The 20,870-nt window shown below is 31.6% G+C and overlaps 2 protein-coding genes across 3 annotated transcripts; one reads left to right on the top strand and one right to left on the bottom strand.

Annotated features, from left to right (window-relative positions):
* Window positions 1–1,392: 1,392 nt before the first annotated feature.
* LOC121120990 (huntingtin-interacting protein 1) lies at window positions 1,393–5,167 on the bottom strand. Its single transcript, XM_040715855.2, has 3 exons — window positions 4,901–5,167; window positions 4,481–4,832; window positions 1,393–4,241 (listed from the first exon to the last, which is right to left on the bottom strand). Exons 1-3 carry the CDS (start codon window positions 5,048–5,050, stop codon window positions 1,975–1,977), a joined length of 2,769 nt encoding a protein of 922 aa, XP_040571789.1. The 5' UTR covers window positions 5,051–5,167; the 3' UTR covers window positions 1,393–1,974.
* Window positions 5,168–11,648: 6,481 nt separating this feature from the next.
* LOC121120989 (uncharacterized) lies at window positions 11,649–15,990 on the top strand. Of its 2 annotated transcripts, none has more exons than XM_040715854.2 (7): window positions 11,649–11,775; window positions 12,988–13,165; window positions 13,864–13,977; window positions 14,054–14,285; window positions 14,351–14,631; window positions 15,010–15,298; window positions 15,357–15,990. In XM_040715854.2, the coding sequence occupies exons 1-7, from the start codon at window positions 11,753–11,755 to the stop codon at window positions 15,710–15,712; spliced, it is 1,473 nt and encodes a 490-aa protein (XP_040571788.1). In that variant the 5' UTR covers window positions 11,649–11,752; the 3' UTR covers window positions 15,713–15,990. The 2 variants fall into 2 exon arrangements, with proteins under 2 accessions (XP_040571788.1, XP_071745734.1); XM_071889633.1 differs by lacking the exon at window positions 11,649–11,775 and adding an exon at window positions 12,889–12,927.
* The last annotated feature ends 4,880 nt before the right edge of the window (window positions 15,991–20,870 follow it).

Genomic DNA, 20,870 nt, shown 5'->3' with positions numbered 1-20,870 from the left:
ATAGAGTGGCGTCTTATTATGGCGAACTAATACAACTCTCTAAATGATAATATTTTTTAATTAAAAATCATATGTACATATATTTATAAGGAAAAAAGGGCGCTGTCAACATTCTTTTTAGTATAAATATCTTTAAAACAACAAGCCAAACCAACTGGCAAACCATCTTGTGGATGATTTATATTTTTTTAGTTTGCTCAAGTCTGGTAATAGGTTATGAGTCATGTTCTACTATCAGACGTTTACTATTCATGAAACATACAGGGGGATCCGGAATTAGACTTCTATCAAAAAAATTAAATTACTCACAGATGATGGCTTTTATTAGAATAATATGTACGATATTTACTTAGTAACAGGTTAACCCTATCACACCCAGAGGACACCAGTGTCACATAAATTCAATATTAGTTACTACACTTGTTTTTAACAGAACTATTTTATTTATTTGATAGCTAAGTTGTTAAACTATAAATCATATATTACAATGATTCTTCAAATTGAGTTTTGAATATTTTGTAACCATATAAATATCATTGTTTTTCCGCATTTGAAAATATCAACCTCAAAACCTTTATAACTATTTTCTTAAAGGAAATTATATGTTAATAAAATATGTTTGTTTATATATTGATACATCTATGCTTAAAAAATAACTTGTGATGTATCTTTATCTTTACTAAATGATTTAAATTGCTTCCAAAACTATCAGCGGTAAATTTTTTTAATAATTTATAAGAAAAAATAACAATATTTTGTTTTTTATGCCAAATTACTACAAATTGTATGTAATAGTATAATCTATAATTGTTTGGCCAAATAGAATAAGGAATAAAAGTACTTTTATATATATAGATATAATTATGAAAAATAATTAAATTTAGATTTTATTAGAATAAAAAACGCAGTGTCCTATTACTTTTTGGAAAAAGGGGATGATGAGCTATAGTTTTTAAAAATATGAATACTGTTAGCCTATAACAAAATCTGTAAGTATAAAAAATACTTTCAGATACCGTATGGGTTTGAAAGGGTTAATATTTTCCTACAATTAGCCACAATCCTATTCAATGTTCTAACTAACTTGGCGGAAAGACATCGTCACTTACTTGCAATTAGTATAAACAACGTATTTCGGAACATTTTGCCTACGCCATCGGGGAGTTATTACAGAGCCTGAAAACTGCATTGACATCCCTACATTGCCAATGTATTGATAATACCCTACATTACAAAATCAAGTGGGCTAAAATCAGATAACGAGGGAGCCCAAACGGTTTTTTTTTCTAAAAGTACTCCAAATGGTATTTGAATTCTTCTTGCAATTCAATTTCAGGTTAGGCTGAGGCTCCAGATAATGTGAAAGCAAAAATAACATTCATTAATACAATATTGTAGACACAAAAAAATTGTATTAAAATTATAGTAAATACAAACATTTATTAATAAATATATATAAATTTAAATCGTAAAACATAACACATTGTTATAGGAAAAAAAAATCAGAAATTTCAAATATAAGATAAACATTGGACATATTAACATAACTATTAAAATATATTACAGGTTTTCAGGAAGATGTCGAATTATATAACTAATTAATCATTATTAATCACATTAATTTCTACACATATTTTTTATTCAGGTAATTTATGATGCATTTTTTTAATAGAGGGAAAAAATAATATCGTTTTATAAGGACGGAAGTATTTGTGATGTATTCATTTCACAGATAAGGCAATTGTGATCATCGATAAATTAATTAATTAGATTTCATGATATAAAAAAAGAAATGCTTTTAAAAGTAAATAAAATAAAAATTCGCTGAAAGAAGTCATATTAACTTATTTATATACTAGATGTGGCTTGAATGTGTAAATAAAATAATTTGTGTTTACAAAAATATTTAAAAATGACTTTGAAAATAGATTAAATGCATCAAGAGTACTTGTAAATCATTTTCCTAGTTGTTAACTATTCATTGTGTTTATAATGAAGCTTTCTATATTCGAATAGTTTTTTCCTTTCTTTCTCTAAATCACTTTCCAATTCCAGAACTTTGACTTGAGTTTCCATCTCCAATAGTTTTGTCTGGTGTGGAGTTAATGAACTAAAATCCAAATCCTTTTCGTCTTCGCGAATTTGAGATGTGGTTCGACATACAGCAATGACTTTAGCTGTTGCCTCAGTAACGAGCTTCGAGCGAGAAGTGAGGGTTTTTAAATTGTCAGATTTTGGATCCGCCTTGACTTTGGAGGCAATAACAATTTGAGCAGTTGAGGCTGCTACTTCTTGCGATGCAGCTATTAAAGACTCAAATTTTGCATTAAAATCTCGTCTAGCCACTTCATCAGCGGATGTCATTAAAAAGTTAGCTCCAGCTCCAACAGCTCTAGCTGCACTAATAAGACCTTGAGTCCATCGATGATTTTTCTTGTAGTACTCTTTACTTTCAACTCCATAAAGTAGAGTAATTTCATTTTGTAGATCCTTGGAAACTGCGATAAGGTTCCGCACTGCCTCTACGAGAGAGGAACAAGAATCAATGATTTGAGTATTATATTCCAATTTATCACCACTATATTTTGAACGTGTTTCTAAAAGAAGTTTATTCATCGTCTCAGAAGCAGCTGCAATTGACTTTTCCATCTCGCTTATTTCTTTTGAGAACATGCTATCTAAATCCTCAACAGAGAGTTCGTCGTCACTTTCATCCTCTATGAAATCTAGATCTTGTAAGAAATTTATCATTTTTTCGGAATCAAATTCTTGCAATAGGAAACTACGAATCAATTCTGCTACCTTATCATATAATCGAGAATTTTTGGACCCTTTTGAGGCAGAAAGTAAAACAAACAAGAGAGATAAAAGTCTGGCAATTTCTGAATCTCCTTCTAGACTTACTTTTGAATGTTGAATTTCATCCACACAATTCTGAACACTCCATTCCGGTCTTTCAACAATGCACAGTAACTTATCCTTAAATCTATTGACAAAATCATTATTTGAGTCAAGTTGTACTTTCATGGAGTCTCTAGAAATCATAAGCTCATCAGATAATTCCTTTAAAGCTTCACGCTCCCCGGTAAGTTTCTGTATGGCAACTTCCAAATTATCCCTATGAGAAATCAATCTCGTATTCTCCAGGGAGATATTGGCATTTATACTATTTTTGTCTAATAATTCCTTCTCTAAGATTGTATTTTTGTCCCTATAATTTTCTAATTCGGAATCTGTTTCTTCTAACTTATCTTTGAAGGATTTAAAACATTCCTCCAGTGGTGAGGTAATGTCATCTTCTTCCTCAAAATTGTCAGAAATAATTTTTCGAAGAGAAGAATCACGTAAAAAGTCATAGATTTTCGAACGCATTTTCTCTACATCTTGTTTGCTCATATCCTGATTTTTACTCATTGACTTTTGAAGTTCAGCATTGTTACGAAGGAGTTCAATGTGTTCTTTACGAAGCTTTTGATACATTTCCTTGAGTTTCATGAGCTTAGAGTTCGACTCCTCTACCTTATTGTCAATTTTAGCAGACTCTGAGAATTGTTTCTTGATCAACTCCTTTTCCTCTTCCTGTTTATTTCTATACTTTTCGAAAGAAGTAATGAAATCCGACTTTTGATTTGTAATTGTTTCTTCCGAACGCGTTATCTCAGCTTTGAGAAAGGAATTCTCTTCCTCCTTTTCTTTTAAAGCACACTCCAGAGTATGACATCGAGAGGACTGTCGATCAAGCTCTTCTAAAATCACGAACAGCTTGAGTTCTTCTTGTTTTATTTGATTGGGATGATCAATTAAAGCTAATTGTTTATCTTCACCATTTGTTATTTGTTCTTCTTCCTTAGAATTATACGAACTTATGAATGACGGTGGATTTTTTGGCATTTGAGGAACATTCACTAAACCAAGGAAGTAAGTTAGTGTACTACAACGATCATAAAATGCTTTGAGGCCATTATATATTTCGTTGTACCTTAACACATGACCCTCCAAGCTGTCAGGGGGCAGTTTTTTATAAACTTTAGCCAGGAAAGATGTTGATATTTCCATTATTTTGTGGGATTCGTTGATACAAGTGATTAAGGGACTTAGTCGACATTGTGCAGAACTTGAAACAGAATTAGATTTTAGTGCGTCAAAAGTTTCAAGAACGGAATTGATGAAATTCAGTAGTTTATCCTGATAGTCAAACAGATCCACACATACTTCATATATGTAAAAGTCATTACCTAAAGCTTAAAAGATAAAGAGAAACGTTAAATCATTCATTTTTGGAGGGCTATAATATTTAAGAAAATACAAAATAATTTCTAATTGATATAGATGTACTTCATATTATTTTGTGCTGTAATGTATACAAATTATATCTTATCAAATTAGAGAATCAAGTATGCACTATCTTATTAGTTGTGTAAACTATAAGTGCATATGTCAAAAATTATTCATTACAAATATGTGCACGTATAGGTTATACCTTGACTATCATTTTTAACCATAAAATTTCCAGACGGAATTATATTTGAGTGCCCTGTGTGTAAATCAATTTTTTTTGTAAGAAGTTCGCAATAGTTATGGATTAGAGTTCCATAGCCAGTGCCGATGTGTCTCCACGTATTTCCAAGATCAATTAACCACTTTTTTTGAGAAATGGAACTCTTTGTATAATTTGGATGGCCGTCAAAAAAGAGTCTGTGGGTTAAAATAGGAATTTTCCATACGACAAGTTCATTTCCATGGAGTGGAACAACATCTCTTAGAGTGACCCAAAAGGATTCAGAGTTTTTGAGACGGAAGGAGCCGATCAAAAGTGTTCGTAAATGTTTTTCCTAATGAAAAGAATATAAATAAATATTTAGGCGAAATCCAACATTACTCCAATAAATAAATATCTTACTTTAATCGGGGATTCGTTGCTATTTAAGGATTTGAGCATTGCATTTGTCTGCTCCTTTTTGAATTCATCCATCTCCTGATCCAGTGTGGTTGTGTTGGAAGATGGAATAAGATTTGATAGGTGCTGTTGTATTCGGGAATTGGATGCCATGATGATAAATTATAATACTTAAGAATTAAATTTGATCTCCCCGCACACAGTATCCTTCCATCCTTAAACAAGAGAATACTATTCTATTCAATCTCTTTATATTACTCGCGTCAAATAGTATTACTTTTTATTGTTGATGACGCATATGGAAGTACGTTGTTCCGGGATGTTATCCGAATTAGTTTCTTCCAACTTAATGTATTTAAGTAATTAAGATAAGCTATTCGAAAATATTGTGTCAAGCTATATAGTGAATATTTTACATAAAAGAATAAAAATTAGAAACAGCGAATTTTATCCGAGGTATCATCAATTGAGAAAAATATCCAAGACATTGTTCTACGTATCCTTGACATCTATTTTAACTCATCTTGATTAATAAGGAAGAAATATTTCCCAAACACACAGTAAAAAACGAAGTCAAAAAGCATATATATGACTTCTTATATTATAATAGAAAATGTTACGTAAGCAAAAGCTTAACTTTAATTAAATTCAATTATTCAACTCTTCAGATAAACTACATACATAAATTATTCTTACTGTTAGAGGCCCTCAATATGAATCATGAAAAAAAAATATATATCCGGTATTCTCTCTCCCTTTACTCACCGGACAATTGTTACATGTTTTAAACGAAAAATTTCCTCCACAACACACACATGTCCGCATTTTATGTGTATTTAAATGTTTCAGGTACAAAGTTTTAATTATACATCCCTGTTAAATGTATTTAACAATAGTATTATCTAGCTGCAATATCAAAATACAGTCTTATTTTAGGTACATAGCTTATTACAACTATATAAACGTAAAGATAGCCTAGCGCGCAATTAAGATACATGGCCCATTACTTTAAATTTTGCGTGAATGGAAGATATTATTTTATGTACAAAGAGGTGAAAGGTTTTGTGAGTTATGATGACGTCAGAGGTTCGAAATTGGGTTTGTATTATATGTTTTCAGAGGTAAAAAGCATCCTATTCTTTATCGTATTAAATAATATTGTAGTATAAATAGAATATTTTTAAGAATGTTAAAATATTATGTTAATGTCCTATTATAGTTTTAAGCATTGACATTGCAGTTATGAAAGGGATAGCGTTCTATATATTAATATATAGAATAGCAAAGTTAAATATTTCACTTCCTGTAGTGTAAAGAGAAATATTCATTACTAAATTGATAAAGTCTACATATATGTATATATAAATTAATAAGATGGTATAAAACGTGTATTAATGTACTTGTATTCAGCAATAAAACTTTATAAGCTACATAAATAACAATCTTTATTTTCTTTTTATCTGTAGAAATCAAAATACCATGACATGATTATAAATAAAAAAAAAAGAAATAATCGAAATCATTGATTGTGACAGAATTTTTTTTCTACACGTCAAAATAATTCTATGGAATTAAGAGAATCATTAAAAAAACCAGGTTACCTGTTTTTAGTTCTTTGTACATACTATTAACATATAAATTATAACTAAGTCATTTCGTGAGCCTGGAGCAAAAGTTTAACGAGTACAGTTTTGAGATATTTGCAATTTTGAAAGTTATTTTAAAATATATTTGCGCTCACTCTAAAAATATCGAGAACCGTTATTGTTGGTTAGAGATGGTTTCAGGGTGGAATAAGCACATCATCCAGAATTCTTATATGACCCCTAAAAACGTCAATAAAATCGCACAAATATTTTGAAACTTTTTTAAGCCATTAATTTTCTTTTTGTTGGACTTTTAGCCGGAAAAGGTGTATGTGTGCAAGTATTAGTTCCTCTAAACTACAGATTTAAAAAAATTACCGTCTGAGAACATTTTTAATTTTCAAAATTGATATATTTTTTTAGAAGGTAGTGGTTGTTAATAGTTCTTTCAACTTTTATGGGGGTAACTCAAGGCTGTAAATTGTTCATAGCGACACATTTTTTGTCTGTTAGAGGCGTTGAATATTACAAGGCCCCATGAATTGACTCTTTTAAATGAATTGATCATAAGATAAATCCTATGATGGGAAGAAAAAGTTGCATGCAGGGAATTGATCAAGGTATATATATATATAAAAAGAGAGATTGTGTGTGTGTAGATGTCCTCTATATGTTCCCTCACCGTTGAACCTAGGGGACTGAAATTTTGCATGGGTCCCTCTTTTGAACTCTGACGTTCTAAGACGGGGGTGTCGATTTGGGGAGGGGGCTGCAATCCCCAACACACAAAAACTGGTTTTTTTTGCAGCTCATGGGGATTAGATAGGGGTTTGAGTTATTTGTCAAAAAGAGATTGAGATTGGCGTTTCAAACAACAACTGTACGAATAACTACGTTTTCTAAATTCATTCAAAATCAAAAAAGTTATGGGCAAAAAAAAAAAGAAATTGGGGAAAATTACAATTTCGTTTATTTCAGGTGCAAAAAAATGAACTTCCAATGGAATATGGGACTAGTAAATGGAATAAAGCTTGTAGAAATTTGTCTGGAGATTGGTTTGCATATAAATTTGCTAAATAAAAATCGATGTTTAACTGAAATATCTGTCATTTTCTGAATAGTTTTTTCAATTTCCGGAAACATTTTGTTAAATAACTTTTGCAATATTTGCAAAAATGAACCAGTTATCGAGGGTTATTCTTTGACAACATTATTCTTTATAACTTTTCGTTTTTGCAAGTACGAATTTTTTTTTGTTAAGTTTGTGCTTCTTTTACAACTCCAATAAATGCTATAACTATTTTTTTTTTGCAAAATTAGTAAAAGTTTTTAGGGGGGGGGGACAAGTTGCTATTATGAGACAATGTAAATTACCTTACTTAACTGGATAGAAATAGTCTGAATCCAAGAGAAATAGAATTAGAGTTATCAGGATCTTTTTCGACAGCAACAAAACAATCATATTATAATTATTAGTATATAGAAGTATTTTCTGAATATTTTTTTAATTTTCTTAATTAATTTGACGATTTTCAACGTAATTTCCCTCTCCCTTCTTAGCCCAAGCAACGCCGGATAATCCTTAGCTAATATACTATAAATTATATAATCACCTAGCTTGGAATTGATATTGACAAAAAAAGGATATGATGACGTCATCTATGACATAAAAACACGGTGAAAAATATATAAGTACGACCAGGAATCTACAGAAGCTAACATTAGCGTTTCGCTACTTTGTTTTAAAACTTAAGTTATAATCACAGATCGGGGTGTATATTATCATTGTGAGACAAAATTGTTGTGGGTAATAATATTGCGAACCAAAATCAATATGATTTATGTAAGCAATATGATTGTAAGATTTTAAGACAATATTGTCGTGTACAATGAAATTATATTCGGGCAATCAAACTATTAAAAGATAACAAAATTCCACCGCAGATGCTTTCCTGTCCATCATGGATCCCTTCTGATATGCTATAAATTTATAATAAACCAGCCCACAGGTTGTAACAGTGAAATGCTGTGTCCCAAGGCAGGTTAAAATCTACTGCTATTTTATGCTATTATAAACTCGGTCCAACTGCTGGGCCTGATGCAGATTTGACTCCAACGTCTTTGTGCTTCTATGCATCAAGGATCCCTTCTAATATGCTATAATACACCCTGGTCTACGGGTTATTCAGATGAATTGCTGGGACCTTATGCCGGTTTAATTCTTCCGCCTCCGCCGCTTCTCTGAGCATCAAGGATCCCTAATAATATCTTATAATACACTTCGGCCCACGGATTGTGCAGGTGAATTATGTGCCCCAATGAAGGTAAATTATCTCCATCTCCGCATCCTTGAGCATTAAGGACCCCCTTTAGTATTCCAAAATACCACTTGGTTGGTTATTTGATGCTCAGAGAGGCGGCAGCAGATTAACTTAACCTTCCTCAGATCCCAGCAGTTCACCTGCACGACCAGTAGGTCGGTGTGTATTATAGCTAGAGCTCGTTACCTCTTATGTGATAACATCAAAAAAATTGAGAGATAAAGAATAATTTTAAAGATTTATTCTATATAGACGCCTTAAGATAAGGTAAAATCTTTTTTTCCATACTGTATCTGTCACTTTCCGCTCTTTTGGCTCATGATTTTGCCTCTTTTGTAGTTGGCCACTCTGAGAAGACTCAGATATCGGTTCCCTCTCATACATTACCAGCTCCTTCCTGAGTGTAGATACCGTTGGAAGATAAATATTTATTTTTTGTAAACGAAGTTTCCCAACTGAAATACTATTTTTCTATATTTTTATGTATTAAATTAAAATATAATCTCACGCAAGTATAAGTTCAAAAAATTGAAAAACTTTTATTGAAGCTGAAGCTAATTATTAAGGTTAACAGGATGATAGTGTACAAAACAATATATGTCCCGTAAGAAAGTGATTCCCAAACTTTTTGTGCCTAAAGCACACCAAAAGGCAATTTTTTTTATACATACCTATTTTATTTAAGCCAGTCGTTTGGATTATTATCAGCTATTTTAAATAATGTATGGTTGACACAACAAACACTTGAGCTTGCAATATATTGAATTTAATTGCAATCATAAAGAGTTGTCAAATTCAAAAACACCTGTACGAGTGAAAAAATGAGTGGGTTTAATTTTAATTGAGCGTAGCAGGAGCATCCTCATAAAAGTAGTAACTGAGCAGGAGCACCCTCAGGATTTTTGAGCGGGCTAATGCTCTTCCCGAATATAATATCATTCGAATGTAATTGCACACTACTATATTGTCTTGCAATGAAATTACTCACAATCATAATTCTTACAAAGATCTTGCTGCAATGGTATTACCCACAACAATTTTGTCTCACAATGATAATGTACAACCCGATTTTACCAGGCAATGATTACCCAACAATTGTGTGCCCCACTTTTTTTTTACCACAATCATTTTACCGGGCACCCACCGAAAACTGAAAATTAACATAATCATCCGTACCATTTTAAGAGTGTTTTGAAGGAGAGCAGCTTAGCTATCATGATTTTTCATTAAATTAACTGTGTAACTAGCAATGATATAGTCAGGAATTAACCGATGTCGATCCTCAATTCTACCCCGATTTCAACTAGGGATTACACATATAACTCTTCTACTTTACTCTCTGTCATTCATGAGCAAACACATTCATGGTTAGACTTCATATTTCTCTACCACAAGGAGGAAAGAAGGTAGCAGACAAGGGTCGAATCAAAATTAAACAGTTGCTCCTATCAGGGAACAAACCTCAACCACAGCTTCATCCTCCAAGAGGCCCATATCATAGAGGCCACATGCGTGCATAACAGATTGGGATTAACCCCTTCCTCCTCGATGCACCATCATTCATCAGACGATCTAGAGCCATTGGTCCGTCTTAGGGAGAAACCAGGTGTTCTCCACGGTACAATTTTATCCAGCAGAAGACCATGCGCAATCAGCTCGTCCAAGAAAAGAAAGGACCCTCCCCGTCGCCATATGTTGTGGCGTGACCGAAAGAGAATGAAAGGCGTGGATGAGCTCATGTATGTGCAACACTTTATTACAAAAGTTATAATACCTGGCAGTAACTAGCCTGCCAGGATATTTATAGGCAAATAAAAACTTTAGTACATATATTGATATATATAAAACTGCTTAAGATCCTAAAGGAGATTCAGAGGTGGAGAAATGGACTTAATGATAATACAAAAAAAAAACATGTTGTAATTTCTGTCTTGCTTGAAACATACCGGGGCTTGTGTTTATTTCCTTCATCTTGTAGCTAAATTAATGAAGCGTCATGACAAATAAAGTGATTTCCTCTCAAACATTTGTCAAATTTTCAGTCTCACCATCATAATTTTCAATTTCTCTTTTTTTACGTTCCCAATATGCTTACGATTTACAACGTTAATTCTGATCTGCCCTGTAGTACATCTCATTTACCTCCTCTACGCCGTTACCTTACGAACACAAAAATAAGGACTCTATTTGTTGTCAGCTGTCGATGTTACTTCTTGTTTCTCCTAGTCGTTAATAAAAGTTGTATAATTAGCTCTTTTTAAGCTTTGAACAATTCTCAAAAATTGTTGAATAATCATTCTATAGTTGGTTGAATTGGCTAACTAACTGTATGGGCCTTTTTAAGTTTATTTTCGGGGGAAAGGTTGTATGACATAATATATTTATCGATGCGCCGTCATTTAAAATAATAAAGAAATAACTAGTAGTTAAAAAACGGAACTTTTTCTTATAAAAAATTATTCAAACCTTAGCATGACATGGTCACTTTTAAGAAAACCTTTATATATTCTACTAGAAGAGTCAGTTTTTGTGCTTTTATTTTTAATTAGTTGCTATTGAATGAAAATTTGTATGCTAGATAAAGAATTACGCACCTGTATCATAACTCGTCCATACTTTTATTTTACTCAACAGATTAAATTGTTTTTGTGCCTACCTCTAGTAAATTTGCACTTAACATATGATGTGGAATAACGCTATATTTTTCTACTTTTTAATTTGAAATACTCTCAATACGGTAGTGAAGAATAACTCCTCTGTTTCAAAATATAAAAATACTAGTTCTACGTTATACCCTATCAATGTATCAATTCGAAATAATATTATTATATGGTGGTTTAGTATAAGAGGCTGTATTTCTGGTTAAATATATTTTTTCTCAAAAAAAAAAAATACCTTTTATGGTGGTGTCAAATATTAAAGGAATTTAAAAAAGTTGGAAGTCTTTCATGTCAATTTTGGCATATTACAGGTAATTTTATTTTGATAAAATTGGATTTTTGGAACATAAATCGGTCAATTAAAAATCTCTTGTACCGTCCCAAAAATATCAAGTTATCAAGGCTTCCTCGTTTTATCATAGACTAGCGGTAGTACCTGGCATTTTGCGGAATAATTAGACATCGGCTAAAAGACAGCTATTTCTTTAAAAATATGTTACTGGTACTTTTCATCTTGTTCAGTTCACATGACAGTATGAAAAAGTCTGCAAAGAATATGCTCAAAGTCAAGTTATCAGAAATAGAGAGACCTGGGAGTTACAAAAAAGTCAAGCTAGTGTTTCCTGTCCTCAACGCAACTACGGTTCTCACAGATCTGGTAAGACTATTGTCTCACTTGCTGTTTTACACTCTTGGAGGGAAATTTGACCAGCTCACTACTCTTGCAGACACCCGGGATAATAATATCAGTTACAGAAAATAACATAAGTTTATGAGATAAGTCAAAGTCATCAATGATGTGGCTGAGAGGGGTATGAAGCTGATGAATGGCTTTGCAACTCGAATAATAACTGAGCCAGAGCAGAGAAGTTGCTTGCCAAAATTGTAGAGTACCATTGGAACAAATTAGATAGTTTCTAGAAAGTCCCATTGAACAAGTGAAAGAATATATATTGTGACACCTTCTTTGCAAAGTCGATTTAAAATTTAAAAAAAATATTATTTGTATGTTTGTGCATTAAAAATAGTAGAATTTAAATTTTATAACCTATCATTTGGTACCTCTTTCAATGCAATAGCACCATCCTCTAGGTAGATACAATCAAAATAAAGATAAAATGACTCGAATTTTGCAAAACCTCAGTAATAAAGGCATATCAATGTCTAAAACCAAAACTTTTTTATAGTTAGTTAGTTTAAACCTTGCAGAATCGGAATATTATCAGTTTGTACATTTTTGATGAAAAAAAAGTCAAATTTGAAGAGATCTAATGTATATACATCATGTAATTTGATAATTTAAAAAATAAATACATCTGTTTATGATTAAATATCTTTAATTTTTTCTCTCCAATATCTGCCATATTATTCGTTTTTCACGACAATTTCAGAAGAATTACAATAATAAAAAATGATTACAATAACAACAGAAACATTGGAGTAATATGAAGCGTGCGTGTTAGGTTGAGAATACACGTTTATTTAAACGCAAGAATATTAATTTTTTTTCCATTTAATCTAAGGAGTTATGTTGAGATTAGAGAAGGGTCAATATTGACAAAAAATATTTCTTTTTGTTGCCAAAAAGAATCATCATCTGATTCGAAAATGGTGACCGAAGATACCCACGGATATGAATATTTAACAAAAGCATTAAACGATATATCATCTTCCTTCTTCGATAAGAAGAATAAACCCAAGGTAAGATAGTTTTCAAAAAATAAAATACCTACGAGTTTGCTAAAAGATACATTTCATTTTTGAAATCATGTTTCAAGATGTTAATTATTGGATTTTTAATTGAGTTACTAATGTTCCAAATGCACAAAACAAATTGAATAAGATCCTTATTTAGTTTGCAGCTATTTCAATAAATTTTATAACTGGTAACATAAAAGTTGTTCATTACGATATAAACTGCTGAATGATGAATTTTTATTTTTTTCTTGCAATTATTTTTTGAATCATAAATTTTATTTCTTTTTCTCTCTTGCAAACACGTAAGTATTTATAGAAACGCAAAAATAAATAATTTAACGATAGGGTTAAAATCTTAAATTAACTTCATATATTCCATATAAAAAAAAATAATAACAGGTATTAAATTCTGGAGGCCAAAGTAACTGCAGGCCTCCAAATATATATTTTTTCCGTCTAACAGGCTTTAAAATATGTGTAATAAAAGCTTGATTATTAAATTATTAAGATATTGATTTTCTTATATTAGATTTGATGATAACTAAAGTTTATTATTATTAAAAGTATTTAAACTAAACGTAACAGTCAATTTAGTAAGGAACTAATGTGAACCTTTAAAAATTCTTTTAGTAATGTTCTATCTATTTTATCATTTTTAAAGCCTTATTTCTCTATTACTATTTTGCCTTCTATATTTCTAGTATGAGGATTATATTGGGTATGAAACCCTATGCAATGCCTTATCTGATTTGAATATACATCAAGAGTCGGAGATCCTCAACATTGCTGCTGGCCCAGGATTGATAGCTGCAAGGGTATTAAATATATTTCCTCTATGACTTACCTTTTCGATATTTGATTTTTTTTTTTAAATACATGATATCTCAATAGCTTCAATTAATGGGTTATGAACATTTAGATGGATTGGATATGGACTCTAATACGGTTAAGAAATTGCAGATTTCTGGACTATATAGGCATAGTATCTATAGTCAAGTTGGTCGTTTGAACTCCACTGGACTTAGAGAAAATGCCTATGACGTCGTAATTATGGCTGGTGGATTTAGACCAGATAAGATACCTCCTTCTGGACTAAATGAACTCATAAGAGTTACAAGATTAGGTAATTAAATACACATGAAATATAGATATAAAAAGATACACCAATTATGTATAAATCCTTTTCAGATGGTCATATTTTGTTTACAATTAGAGAGGATTATCATCATTCACAATCTGACTACGCCCTACTCGAATCCAATATCCTCTCCTCTGAAAGAAATGGTCGTCTTAAAGTCATTTCATTGGGTAGGAAAATAATCGATGACCATTCTGGACTCGAAGGTCGTCTTTATATCCTTACAAAAAAATGTATCACTGAGGAATTTGAGCCTGCTTTACCTAAATTGGCACCAAATAAATTAGCCAATGCCGTAAGAGAAGAAACGTCAGCTCAGATACAGACATATGTAAGCAACTTTATAAAAAATAGAATTAACGTAATCAGCTTAGATGCATGCATAGTAAGCAAGGAAAGATTTATGCCCAATTATTCGATAAAATGTTATTCCGAATCACATGATTATGCGCATTATAATAAATATGAAAATATAACTTGTTTTGAATAAATCAAATCTTTTGATCTTTGACCTTATAAGATTTCAACAACTAAATGTATTAAAATCATATTTACTTATTAATTTACATTTATAGGAATAGGTGTCTTGTACTCCTATTCGCAATGCTCCCCAAAAATCAATAATTGTATTTATAATCAAATTTATTTCAAAATATATAATGATTAAAGCTCAATTACAATATAAGTATTATATTTTATCTTATCCTAGGCTAATGAGGATGGTCGGGAAACAGGAGTAATGAAACTTTGTAAGGCTCTCTTCAGTTTGAATTTAAACCGTAATGATACGACAATATTGGATTTATCATCTCATGAACCCTGCTGTCATAGCAACTACTCATCATGTGTTGGTTTCAACCTGTCTTCAAATGGCTATCGGCAAGTTGATGTTATTGACAGTAACTTAGAATTTTTGAATGAATGCAGGAAAAAAGATATCTATCGGGATTATATAATTGGAAAACTGGATACGATTGGATCTCTTCCAATACGAGACGGTGATATATATAACCTTGTATGTAATTACTTATGTTATACCTAATTATTGGTTTTCAGAATGCTACGATGTGGTTATTATGTACGACGGATTTGCTCCAGATAAGTCTCAGCCTGCATCATTCCCCGAAATACTTCGTGTTCTCCGTACTGGTGGCTATTTTCTCTTCATGATGAGAGATGAATACCGTCATACAGATCCTAAGCTCTCACTTCTCGACAAGCAAATCAATAGCCTTGTTTCTGAAAAGAAATGCAAGGTATTTGTGGGTCCCATCAAGTTTAAGCATTTTGATGGATCCTCAGATGGAAGTTTTTATGTATTGAGGAAGTGTGGTCATGAAGTATTTGCTCGTGGTTCTCCAAGGCACTCTCCCGTATCCTCTCCATCCATGAAAAGGAAATCATTCTTTTAAAATCGAAGAACAAGAATATAATATGAAAGTGTATTATAGCATACCTTTAATGCGCAAATTTTTAAAAGTGAGTGTCCATAGCGACTTACAAAATAAAAAAATGTTTTTAATTTGTGTATTTTTTTAGTAAAGTAAGTAGAATCAAGAATTACCTTAAATATTACTTAATCTTTCTCTCAACTTATTAGATTTATTTTTATAAACAACAAACACTTAAATATTTATTTCAAAATGTATATGTTAGATTCTAAGGGTTTATCAAATAAAATGATTAAAAATATATCAAACATCTATTTATTTCTACACATTTTTACATCTGACAAATATTTTCCTTTAATTATACACAATAAATGGCTGCAAGACTATAAAAACTACTCATGAGACTAAAGTTTTATACCTTTGAAATCAAAGAAAGTACGATACATTTCATTTTACAGCAGCGCCGTCTGTCACTCATGATATGTTAATATTCAAGTCAAATTAAACTGTATCTGCTAGACCTTTTAGCAAATAAAAATATCGACACTTCACGTATGAATCATTCTATTTTTTATACTTAATGAACTATGCGATGCGTTCAAAATAATAATTATAATCTCTGTCGTTGTAACTTCTAGGATAATATTTCATTTCTCAAAAGATAAGTTATGTGTTGTTGTTTTTTTCAGTACAAAGTTCAACAAATATTTCGAATATCAATTGAGTGATCGTTATATCGATTAGGGTTTTTTATTTGGTCAAATTATTTACACATATTAGTAAACAAGAGTCTTGGGTATGAGCAAACTAACAAATTATATTATCTGCAAGGTTGTGTGACAGTTTAACAAAATTGACGAAGATGATAATAATTTATACAGCTTCCTCTATGTTAGTAACTTACCCCTATATATATATATATTTAAATAATATTATCATTCAGGGAGTTTTATTATTAAATTTTTGCAAAATTGTGAAATCCTTTTATTTATGTAGAAAGTAAGAATCAGGTGGGGTTGTTATAAAATGCCTCCATCTAATAAGACTCGTGAAGATCACGCCAACTTCAAATTTGCTCAAAGTTCTAATGTGGACTTTGAACAGTCTTTTAGTACGTTTAAAACTATCAATACAGTTCGAAGGCATAAACGGGAGACAATCTTTCTTAAATGTTGATATTTTGAGGGGTCATTAGTAAATAGCACTCTTCTTTTCTTTTTCTTTTTTTGCTCATTTTGGCTAAAAAATTGCTCCAAAATGTTAATTCTAGTAATCATTAATAACTAAAAGGGATCTGAAGCAAATTGTTTCGCCTCTTTTCTCTCTTTCATTTAAAAAAAGAAATATTTTCACTTTTTGAAATAAAAGGAAGTCTTTAAAAAAAAAAAAAATAATGGAATATGTATTTTTTCAAAAGGTTTGTTTTATTTTAGTTTTAGAATGACCTTTTTTTAAACTCATTTCACCATGGTTCTTTAATTAAACATTTGAGATACTAATTCCAGGGAGACAATTTTCTTAATCTTGTTTATTCGATAATGATATTTTTTTAAGTTGTTTTTCCATATCTTCAAATACTTGTCTGCAATGTTCCCCCTGAAACTGGTACAGGGGGGATATATAAAATAAAAATAACGTATGTAGTTCTCAAATTAATCTCCCATGCGTTTTTGGCCAATAATCTTAAATTCAAACTAGAGGGGTCTGCAGAAACTGTTCACATGATCCACTTAAAAGCTAGGGGTGGCAGAACAAAAACTAAAAGCCATGGGCTTAGAGACAAAAAAAAAAATAGAAAGACAAGATTTGACCATAAAATATGTGAAAAACGATAGTTGCACTATTATAATGACAAGGAAATATAACGTATATATATATATCTTTTTAATAATGAAAATGCCACAACAAAATAATTAAACCTTAACTAATTATTCAATTTTAATCACGTTTTCTCTCTAATCACTATCTTATAAGTTTTATCTGTTGTATAATCTATTTCTTGCCACTTACACCAAGGAGTAAATCCCCTTGATGTATCTCTGCATGGGCTATATCTCTCTAATATAAAAATGTACAGTGCACTTTACTGTCAGCTGACAATTGTTTTGCTTCTTTCCCCTTATCAGTGTTATGAATGATGATTGGTTGAACTAGATTAAACTCTTTTTAAGCTGTTAACAATTCCTAACTATGATTGAATAATAATTCCATAGTTGGACCGGATTGGTTAAATACCAATTGATGTTGGGCCTTTTTTTTTTTTTTTTTTTTTTTTTTTTTGTGGAAGAAAGGTTGCATGATATTGATACAATAAAAGTAACGACGTGTAATATAATATAATGGATAGAAAAAATTATGGGGCTATGACAATTTCTTTCTATTACCTTTGACTCCAATGATTAAAAAATTTCCTAATTGAAAAATTAGTAACAAAAATTGTAGCAAAATGCACCTGTTGGCCTGAGTAAATTCATTGTCCTATTATTAATAGGATAATAAATTTACTAGGCCATTATTACATTTTTCCCCGCGAAAAATATCTCTTTTTACTTTACCGGGCCGTGCAAAATTATTTATCGATGATGTAAATATACTTTTTAAGAGGTTTTGTGGCAACCAATCTGATTGTTTCGTATTTTTACTGTTAAAATAAACAAAAATCCTTCCTGTGAGAGCGTATCAACTTCCACACGTGAGACCATGTCCAATCAGGAAACAAAGAGGATCGTGATTGCAGACCTCCTCCGAGCGGGAGTGCCTCATATCAATATTAAGGAACAGGTTGGGGCCTCGTTGAAGACAATTTACAACGTTTCTAAGCGCTTGGAGGCTGGGAGTGATCTCAAGCATTCCCCTGGGGCTGGCAGGAAGCCCACTGTCTCAACAAGGCAAGTAAAGGCAGTGTTCAAGAGGACTCCCAACAGGTCCATTGCCGACATGGCCAGAAAGATAGGAACGTCGACATCAATTGTTTCAAGGGCAATGAAAAGGGCTGGAGGAAAGTCCCTGAGGCGTACTGAACGCCCTCTGCTAAATGAACGTCAGAGAGAAGTCCGACTTGAGCGTGCCAAGAAAATCTTGAATGATATCAAGAGCTCATCTGGACGCATCATCATTTTTCAGATGAGAAAACTTTTACGGGCGATCCTGTTTTCAACAGGCAAAATGACCGTGTTGTGAGCTTTGGAGTTGTTTGGAGATCCAACGGGAAGGCCATGAAGCCGGTATGGTTCCCCACTGGCTCAGATTAACAGTGGAGGATTATGTGAAGATTCTGGTGTCCAAGGTCCTTCCGTGGATCAAATCCATAGTCGGCAACTCTCCTTGGGGTTTTCAACAAGATGGAGCACCCGCCCACGCTTCCAAGAAAGCTCAGGAGGGGCTCAAGGACAACATGAACTTTTGGCCCCCTCAGAGACCAGATCTGAACCCACTAGACTTCCCTATCTAGGCGCACGTGGAGACCTAGGCCTGCAAAAAACGACACAAGAACATAAATGCCTTAAAGGCTGATGTCAACAAGGCCTGGGCCTCCATGGACGCCGATTACATCCTGCAAATCTGTGGCAGCTTCAGACATCGCCTGACCAGTGTCATTGAGTCAAATGGTGGCTACATTGATTAAATTTGATCACAAACTATTTTATTATTCTAAAAATGTATGAATAAATTGTTTCTCAAGTCATTCAAATGTCATTATTGTCCGCAATGTTTCCTAATCACAAATAGGTAAATAATTCTGCACGGCCCGGTACACAAATGACAGGGGCGTCTGCAGGGGATAGGCTGGAGGGGATGTAGCCCCTCCCGTCCAAAAAAGGAATTTCTGCTATTTACTGGAAAATTAATAATTGATTTTTTTTTCAAAAATTTTGCTATTTGAAATTCAATTTAATTTTTCAAATTTTTTTATTAAAAATTTAATTTTCTATAAATTGCTATTAATTTTGAATTTTTTTTTCAAAATTAATTTAATATTTGAATATATTTTCACAAAATTAATTTTTTTTGTCAACAGTTGGGGTTTTGAATTTTTTTTAGAAAAGCTAGGGTTTTTTGAAATTTTTTTTCAGAAAAATATCATTTTTCAAATTTTTTTCATAGAAATTTTATTTTTGGAATTCTTTTTTACAAATAAAACCAAGCCTTCCCCAAAATATAATCCTGGGGACGCCCTGGATGATGCCACTTTATCATTTTTTCTCATTGCGTATGCAAATTTTTCTTCCCTTTGCAGAATTCACCTTATTTATTCCATTTAAAATTCGAGTTCGTAGAGGTTGCATAGTTAGTTATAGAATAATATTAAAGTAAACTTAAGGGCTCTAGCACACAAAAAGATCTAACGTAGCTGATTATATTTGGACAAATATTGATTTCATGATCACTTTTTTTATAGCTTTGCCTTATTATGTCTAAATAATTATTTATTTAGGTCTATAGTTATGGTGGCTAAGACAACTGAAATGCTTTTCCGGCTTCAGAATGTGCAAATGCTGTTCAAATAGAGTTTTTTTATACTTGGAATATACAATTTTTAATCTGCTAAATCTTCTAAGTGCAGGCTTATTAATTTTATGTTTACGTATCATAGGACCCGCCGGTTACTAGACAACAAAAAGTACAAATTATAAGTTTCAATGATTATATGCTAAACACTTATCTACAAGAAGGACATCATGTGCTACTTAAATTGAATAAACTAATTTTCATGTTATTTAACTTGTATTTTACTCACACTATAAAAAATCTTGTCTGCAAATTCACACTATTTTTTTTTTTTTACAAAAAGTAGTGTATTCATATTTTATATTATATTATGAATTATTTTTTATTCTTTTATAAAGACTTACATAATGCTAGTAAATACGCCATGTGTGTATATGGATATGTAGGGTATATTTGATAGAGTGTATGTACACTCTATGAATACATGAATTTCTAAAAAATTGGAATAATTGAAAAAATCATGAAAAAAATAAACAATAAATCAATATGACGAGTACTTACACTCATGGCAAATCGTTATGTCTTATCTACTTTTCACTATTATTGACAAAGTGTTATCATGATCTTAAATTAGGCCTTAGCTTTGCATAGGACGCATCAAAGATATCCTAATATTTTATAGCAAAGGAAGAATATAAATAGTCTATTAAGTATGTTTTTTTTTTTTAAT

Source organism: Lepeophtheirus salmonis, chromosome 6 (assembly GCF_016086655.4).
Source record: "Lepeophtheirus salmonis chromosome 6, UVic_Lsal_1.4, whole genome shotgun sequence".
NCBI lineage: Eukaryota > Metazoa > Arthropoda > Copepoda > Siphonostomatoida > Caligidae > Lepeophtheirus > Lepeophtheirus salmonis.
This window is presented reverse-complemented; position numbering and strand designations above follow the sequence as displayed.